Source organism: Priapulus caudatus, unplaced genomic scaffold, assembly GCF_000485595.1.
Source record: "Priapulus caudatus unplaced genomic scaffold, Priapulus_caudatus-5.0.1 Scaffold464, whole genome shotgun sequence".
Lineage (NCBI taxonomy): Eukaryota > Metazoa > Priapulida > Priapulimorpha > Priapulimorphida > Priapulidae > Priapulus > Priapulus caudatus.
In genome coordinates, this window is record NW_014577525.1 from 60,144 (window position 1) to 69,048 (window position 8,905).

General features: G+C 39.8%; 1 protein-coding gene across 1 annotated transcript in view; it reads left to right on the forward strand.

Annotated features, from left to right (window-relative positions):
* Window positions 1-1,396: 1,396 nt before the first annotated feature.
* Window positions 1,397-8,905, forward strand: part of LOC106810689 (sodium- and chloride-dependent glycine transporter 1-like) — a 17,962-nt gene continuing 10,453 nt past the window's right edge. The window contains exons 1-6 of the mRNA XM_014814123.1: window positions 1,397-1,589; window positions 1,911-2,042; window positions 2,379-2,691; window positions 2,921-3,053; window positions 3,256-3,315; window positions 3,464-3,567. Of these exons, the coding sequence (XP_014669609.1) occupies window positions 1,397-1,589; window positions 1,911-2,042; window positions 2,379-2,691; window positions 2,921-3,053; window positions 3,256-3,315; window positions 3,464-3,567 (935 nt within the window). The remainder of the gene's footprint in view (window positions 1,590-1,910; window positions 2,043-2,378; window positions 2,692-2,920; window positions 3,054-3,255; window positions 3,316-3,463; window positions 3,568-8,905) is intronic.

The following is an 8,905-nucleotide window of genomic DNA, read 5'->3' on the forward strand; positions in this document are numbered from 1 at the left end:
ATTCGATCCGTGAATCGAATCATTCGATCCGTGAATGTTATATGTGATAAAATCAACCATAAATAAAAAAATCGAATTATGAAACAAAATACATGCTATAGCTACAGTCATGCACTACAAACATCGGCAGGAACGCATACCTGCCACGATTCTATGAGATTGTACCGTGCTACATGACAATCCTACAAGATCCCGAGGTCTCGACATTCTTCCAGTATAATAATGGCTATTTGACAGTGCCTTTTAGAGATTGGAGCAAGATGCGGTAGTTGTTCGGCAAAAATAAACACGTGTAGACGTAAAAATATGGCATTCTAACGGATTACGGCGGTACACGGACAATGGTGGACAGTTGTGGACAATTTCAAAATAGTGGAAGGGGCAGTGATTGTCAAACCATCGCGTACGTAGGTAATCATGGCATACAGCGAAGAGCGAGCTATTTTAATTGCTGCTTATAAAACAGATTATCGACTACGGGCATTTGACACGACCTTTTGGAGGCTAGACAGATCGCCGAATAAGGTCATAAGGTCGTAGGCCCTATATAAAAACACATTATTTTTTTGTCTAGAGTATGGTCGTATAGAAATAATATTCGAGTACCATAGTATAATACTAGGGCTCTCCTCATTACAGGTTGTTTAATGCGCCGTAAAAAATATATACAGCTTCGTTAAATCGAAACTTGGCCGGAATGGCCCACATCTTGGTCTTACAGCGGTATTACTCCGTTCACGCATAATATACCTTCAGAACAAACGTAGTTTGGCCATAAAACATTTTGACAATCCAGTCTTTATCGAGTTTGGGTATTTTAAACGCCGTGTTTTTCGACGCATGGCGTAGACTCAGTTGCACGTGTCTCTAAATTCTCTTGCGAATATAGGTCGCGCTATAATGCGATATTTTTAAAGTACCTGGCTAGACACTATATATAATCTATAATCTATATCTCTATAAATTAAGCGACTCTAGTATTTTTACACCCAGCACCGTATCACGATTTAGCGACATGGTTCCACACTCAATGGTATCGTTAGCTGATAGCTCGCTTCGAAATCTCTGCCCAATGGAAATCACAAACTAAAAGGCAGGTCTTTCATTGAAGCCGTCACATAGATTTCCCACAGTTATAACTGACATACAGAGGAAACGCAGGAATACGTATAGACGTTTACAGCCGGACAGGGCATAGTCCACTCGCGCTGCTTCCTGCGCTTGCGGTCGGTAAAATAACGCCTGTTGTAAAAAGGTAAAATTATAGCACTGTGAACAGCTTACAGGTTGTCTGCTAATGTCTTGCAATTATAAACGCCGCGTCCACACTCGTCTACGCGTAGATAAACGTTAACATCTTTTCCTACTTGCAGGTAATCTTCAAATTTTGTGCAAGATGGCAGGAGGAAACATAGTGTCAGGTAAATCATCAGAGAATGGAGTGATTCAGTCATCGAGAGGCTGCGATGAGAATAAAGCTCGTGGCAACTGGACAGGATCGCTGGATTTCTTCTTGAGCTGTGTGGGCTATGCAGTCGGACTCAGTAACATCTGGCGCTTCCCTTACATTTGCTTTACAAGTGGAGGCGGTAAGTGATGCATGTAATAGAAGAAGAACGAACCGCGGTCTGTGATTCTGTTCTAAAGATGTGAAAAGTCTATTATAATGCACGCGATTAGGATACTATAGCTTTACATGACCTTGTTAAATATACTGGAAAAATATCATACGTTTAATTGAACGTAATAAGAATTTTGTGAATTCAACAATGAAAAAAAATTTTCATAGATAACAATTTGACAGCAACAATAAGTTTGTACGTCGTAATTTAGAAGCCTGCCGGTTTGAACGTGCTGGTAGGCGTTGTTAACATCGTACCGACCCTGATGTTAGGTATGTTCATACACAGGAGCCTTTCTCATCCCGTACCTGATAGCACTCGCTGTGTGCGGATTGCCTCTGTTCTTCCTGGATGTAGGCATAGGCCAGTTTTCAAGCAGTGGAGCAATTTTAATGTGGAACATAAGTCCTATATTTAAAGGTGAGTGACATTCATCTAATTCTTATTGAAACGCCTATGCGGAGTTAAAACGTAATAGCAGCCCTTCAAACGCATTATACTTCCCATATCTACATATTTTCATACGATAGGGTTATAATTGATTGAAAATTTTCATCGGATCTCTATAGTTTACAGGAAAATAAAGTTAATCTGAGCTGGATTCATAATAATTAATCAATAATAATAAATAATTATAATATTATAGAACTAACTCAGATTAACTTTATTTTCCTTTCAGGTAGGATTATAGTTAGTCTTCAATTCATAGATCTCTCTAATTAAATATTGAAAGATTGTTCGTTCTCAAATGTATAGGTGTCGGTTTCGGAATGATGTTGGTGTCAGTGCTGTATTGCGTCCTATACAACCTGATCATGGCCTACATCCTCTTCTACTTGGGGATGTCCTTAACGAAGCTATTGCCGTGGGAGACGTGCATGAATCCGTGGAACACTGCCGCATGTCTGCAGCGTGGCTACGATCTCCTCGGCAGCTCTAACATGTCCGGTGAGTCTAACCAGTCGCAGCTTGTAGACGCCATGATGGACAACATTACAGCAGACGCGGGCACAGCTAACATCAGCGGGGTCGTAACCAGGAGTTCGTCGGCGACGGAGGAATTCTTTTAGTACGTGATAGTTTTGCTTTGTTCTTTTGCTCTTAATATATTCCACTACGTAGCGCATTATAATATTCTATATTGGTTATCCTCTATGCTCGACAGGTGTTCCATATACCTCTTATCCCAATATGCAATAAACATCTAGCTAATTCTTTTTCAACATTTGGTCGAGCTATACGTGCTCGCATCACATTCTTTAAAATTAAAACTACCATTTTTTAAACTCGACATGCAGCAATTTTATATTGGAGATCTCTGAAGGACTTCACGACCTTGGTGGCTTCCACTGGAAGCTGCTGCTCGCTTACTGCATTGGCTGCTTCATCGTTTTTGTCTGCCTCTCTAAGGGCATCAAATCAACGGGAAAGGTACAATTAGCGGCATCGCGCAAAGTTTGTGAAACAGTCTAAGATGGTTTCAGATATTGTTGTTATATTTGCGATATATGTGCGATATGTGCGATATGTGCGATATATTTGCGATATTGTCATTTAATTTGCGATATATGTGCTATTTATAAAGCACACACGTCCAGATGAACTCTGTTTTGTATTGTTTTGATTTGTGCAGGTGGTGTACTTTACCGTTACCTTCCCTTATGTGATTCTCCTTATACTGCTGGTGAGAGGTGTGACAACCTCAGCTCACCAATAATGACTGTTAGTAATTATACGATTAAAAAGTTGCGTCAGTAGTTATGCTACATCTCAATTACGGAAACACTACCTGTATACAAATTATAACTTGATATAATATCTTGTCGACTTTTATATTTCAGGTTTGGGGTTTGGCTTTTGTGCAGATATTCTACTCACTCGGACCAGGCTGGGGTACTGTGGTTACGATGGCATCATACAACCGTTTCCACAACAACATGTTAATGTATGAGCTATTGTTACACCGTACCCAAATCAAACAAATGCACTAAATGTATCTTTATATTATATTGCTTTCGTTTTAGTCTTTTGCAACTGCTTATGAATATTGAATTATTATCTGTATTTTTCGAAGTTCAAAACGAGTAAAAGAATATATAGTGATTCGTTTTTAGCTTTAATACTATTAAGACCAAATTTGATGTCTATTGATTTATGAGCATATATATGATGACTTGTTGCTTGGACTGTGGATATACGATAATAATGTGTGATGCGTGGACAGAATATGTTGTTATACTTTAGAGAGTGTTACCTGGTACCGGTCGTGAACAGTGCTACCAGTCTCCTTGCTGGCTTCGTCGTCTTCTCTGTCCTTGGATATATGGCGGAAGTCGCTCAAGTTGAGTGCGTGCGTTCGTGCGTGCGCGCGCGTGTGTATGTTTGTCATTTAGGACGCATATCGCCATACATTGCCCGATTTAAATATCATAAGTGTGACTGTAGCCAGGAGAGTATGGCATCAAATCATTTTTACAGAGAGACAATTAAATTTTCCCGAAAAGCTACCGCGACGAGTATTCGCACTTTTACTTTTTCATTGAATGTAGGCCCTACAATTTATGTATTCATGTACAATATACATTCATATGTATATATTCATATTTATTCATGTACAATATACATTCATGTACAATTTTATTGAAATAATAAATATTTTTGCAGGCACTGCGCAAACGCACACGCAGCTCTATAGCGTAATGATAAAATTTTGCACAGAGGAGAGATAGTGATCCGCTAGGGGACGGCTCTGATTGGCTAATTTTGCCTCTTATTTATTTTATTTTTTATTATTTTTGGCTAATTTTGTTTTATTTTAGAATTAGGGATAAGGTTAGGGTTAGGGTTAGGATTAGGGTTAAGGTTCAGGTTAACTGATTTCTATATTCACAACTTATTTATACTAATAATGCGCCATCTAGCGAATCACTATCTCTCCCATGAGACCTACTAGTTATGATATACTATATCGGGTCATTTGGGGCGAGGTTTGTAGACAAAACTACATGGCCTGGATCGGTCTACGTACGGTACTGGCAAATTAAGGTCCCGAAGGTGCACGGTTTATAGACAGAACTGCATGCTTAAAACTTGCACGGTTCCGGGTACTACTCACATTTCTAATGCCAACGTTTGCAGTGAGACGTCCCTGAAATAGCTATATTACCTCGATGATAACCAAGTCAGATGATAAACGCAAAAAATACGCAAAGGGATGCGACTAATGCAGGGCACCTTACAATAAATACAGTCAATGGGTATATATATATCTTTCACCTTCGACGTCCTGCGATGTGTGCATAACCTACAATGCCGGCACATCTCTCAGAGTGGACGCTACAGTGTTATGATAAACACGTCGCTAAAAATTTCTGATATGAAATAGGATAATTTCATTTTAAAGCTAATTAACGTTTTAATGCAATGCTATATGATTACTACCTAGCACTGCATTTATATATACAGTAGAATATTACCTATACGACCTCTCTATTGTCGGGTCTTTGTGCCCAAACTTCGTGAATAAAGATAGCGCTGTCGTTTAAAACGGCGTATTAATGACTGTAATTTAGCGTAGCAGTTCTATATCAGAAATATAGACGCTAGAGCTAATGTGCAGTGACAGCATATTGCGGCTGCAAACACTAATTGACGCGCGCGCGCACGCGCACTCACGTACACGCGCACGTACACGCACACGCACACACGCCGCACACTCGTTGAAGTAGATGTATATATAACAGGTAGGCCTATTGCTTGCGACGGAAATATGGTCCAATTACGATTGTTATAAAGCCTATTATCCAGGGTACAGTAAATGCAGGAGTAAATAATCACAAAGGTGCGATTTTTAGTCTTGATAAATGTTTAAAATAGCACGGCTATACAGCGACAGAGATACAGAAAGAGAAAGCGAGTGAGAAAGCGAGAGAGAGAAGAGAGAGAGATAGAAAGAGAGAGAGAGAGAGAGAGAGAGAGAGCAGCAGAGAGAGAAACAGTGGCAGTGACAGATGATAGAGAGAGAGAGAGAGAAAACTGGGGAGGCAGAGACAGAGAGAGAGAGCGAAAAAAAAGAGAGAGATCATCAAACTTCACTCCTTCACAGCTAGCGATTGCGTATATAAATCAAGTGTAAAAGAAGGGGGGGTGGCGGACCATTCCTGCTAGTTGGAGCTATAAATATGACACGTCTAATATTTATTGTTTGGCAAGTAATCTTTAGCACCTGGTTAATAGAACCCCGTAATATTTGGCTCATTCTTGCTGTTCGCGCAAACATTCCTCCCTTCATTTGTCTATACCCCTCACGTTAAGGTGAGTACCACCATTAATAGTAGTTAATGTACCTTATATAGCGCAGATAATAAGCGCCAGTTTTTATTTTATTATAAGGTTGTCGTTTTAGTTAGAGAGTTTCTGATATGAAATAGGATAATTTAATTTTAAAGCTAATTAACATTTTAATGCATTGCTATATGATTACTACCTAGCCGAGGCCATAGACTACGCCATAGGCTGTTTTTAAGGTTGTCGGTTTAGTTTTAGAGCTGTGAGGGCGGCTAGGATGTAGTATGTAGGTCTATATGTATATATTTTGTATGTGTTAAGTTACTAATAAAGTCACCATCGTTACATACCGTCTCGCTCTACAATCTCTACGCCTGCTGCAAGATCTCGTGCACGCTACAGTCATGCACTACAAACATCGGCAGGAACGCATACCTGCCACGATTCTATGAGATTGTACCGTGCTACAATCTCTACTCTATGACAATCCTACAAGATTTCGAGGTCTCGACATTCTTCCAGTATAATAATGGCTATTTGACAGTGCCTTTTAGAGATTGGAGCAAGATGCGGTAGTTGTTCGGCAAAAATAAACACGTGTAGACGTAAAAATATGACATTCTAACGGATTACGGCGGTACACGGACAATGGTGGACAGTTGTGGACAATTTCAAAATAGTGGAAGGCAATGATTGTCAAACCATCGCGTGCGTAGGTAATCATGGCATACAGCGAGAGCGAGCTTTTTAATTGCTGCTTATAAAACAGATTATCGACCACGGGCATTTGACACGACCTTTTGGAGGCTAGACAGATCGCCGAATAAGGTCATAAGGTCGTAGGTTCTATATAGGTTTTTCGACGCATGGCGTAGACTAAATTCTCTTGCGAATATAGGTCGCGCTATAATGCGATATTTTTAGAGTACCTGGCTAGACACTATATATAATCTATAATCTCTATCTCTATAATATAGCGACTCAAGTATTTTTACACCAGCCACCGTATCACGCATTTAGCGACATGGTTCCACACTCTGTCTCAATGGTATCGTTAGCTGATGCTCGCTTCGAAATCTCGCCAATGGAAATCACAAACTAAAAGACAGGTGTTTCATTGAAGTCGTCACATAGATTTCCCACAGTTATAACTGACATAACGATAACGTTGTTTGTGGCCATAAAAAATCTTGACAATCCAGTCTTTATCGAGTTTGGGTATTTTAAACGCCGTGTTTTTCGACGCATGGCGTAGACTCGGTTGCAACTGTCTCTAAATTCTCTTGCGAATATAGGTCGCGCTATAATGGGATATTTTTAAAGTACCTGGCTAGACACTATATATAATCTATAATATATATCTCTATAAATTAAGGGACTCTAGTATTTTTACACCCAGCACCGTATCACGATTTAGCGACATGGTTCCACACTCAATGGTATCGTTAGCTGATAGCTCGCTTTGAAATCTCTGCCCAATGCAATGAAATCACAAACTAAAAGGCAGGTCTTTCTTGAAGCCGTCAATAGATTTTCCACAGTTATAACTGACATACAGAGGAAACGCAGGAATAGTATAGACGTTTACAGCCGGAACAGAGCATAGTCCACTCGCGCTGCTTCCTGCGCTTGCGGTCGGTAAAATAACGCCTGTTGTAAAAAGGTAAAATTATAGCACTGTGGCGGAATAATCCGTGCAGATACGTGTAAGAATTCAGAAAATATTTATAGGCCAAACATTCGGGAAAGATTGCTTGATCTTTAATAAGTAACAGCTTACAGGTTGTCTGCTAATGTCTTGCAATTATAAACGCCGTGTACACACTCGTCTACGCGTCAATAAACGTTAACATCTTTTCCTACTTGCAGGGAATCTTCAAATTTTGTGCAAGATGGCAGGAGAAAATATAGTGTCAGGTAAATCATCAGAGAATGGAGTGATTCAGTCATCGAGAAGCTGCGATGAGAATAAAGCTCGTGGCAACTGGACAGGATCGCTGGATTTCTTCCTGAGCTGTGTGGGCTGTGCAGTCGGACTCGGTAACATCTGGCGCTTCCCTTACATTTGCTTTACAAGTGGAGGCGTAAGTGATGCATGTAATAGAAAGAACGAAACCGCGGTTGTGATTCTGTCCTAAAGATGTGAAAAGTCTATTATAATGCACGCGATTAGGATACTAAGCTTTACATACCTTGTTAAATATACTGGAAAATATCATACGTTTAATTGAACGTAACAATAATTTTGTGAATTCAACAATAGAAAACATTTTTCATAGATGAAAATTTGACAGCAACCATAAGTTTGTACGTCGTAATTTAGAAGCATGCCGTTTGAACGTCCTGTGGTGGAGCGTTGTTAACATCGTACCGACCCTGATGTTAGGTATGTTCATACACAGGAGCCTTTCTCATCCCGTACCTGAATGATAGCACTCGCTGTGTGCGAATTGCCTCTGTTCTTCCTAGATGTAGGCCTAGGCCAGTTTTCAAGCAGTGGAGGAATTTCATGTGTGAACATAAGTTCCTATATTTAAGGCGTGAACGACATTTAGTCTAATTCTTATTGAAATACTTCCCATATCTACATATTTCAAACGGTAGGGTTATAATTGATTGAAATTTTTATCGGATCTCTATAGATCACAGGAAAATAAAGTTAATCTGAGCTGGATCCATAATAATTCATGAATAATAATAAATAATTATAATATTATGGACCTAACTCAGATTAACTTTATTTTCCTTCAGGTAAGATTATAGTTGTCTTCAATTCATAGATCTCTTTTATTAATCTTGGAAGATTTGTGCGTGTCTCTCGATATGATGTAGTAGTGTGCGTGTGTGTGTTGTGTGCTCTGGATCGTAGTCTGGATTGTATTGGTGGTGTGCTGTGGTGTGTGCTGTCTGTTGTGTGCGTGCGTGCGTGCGGTGCGTGCGGTGTGTTGCCGTGCGTGTGTGTTGGCTGTCGTGCCTGTGGCGTGGTGCTCGCTTTT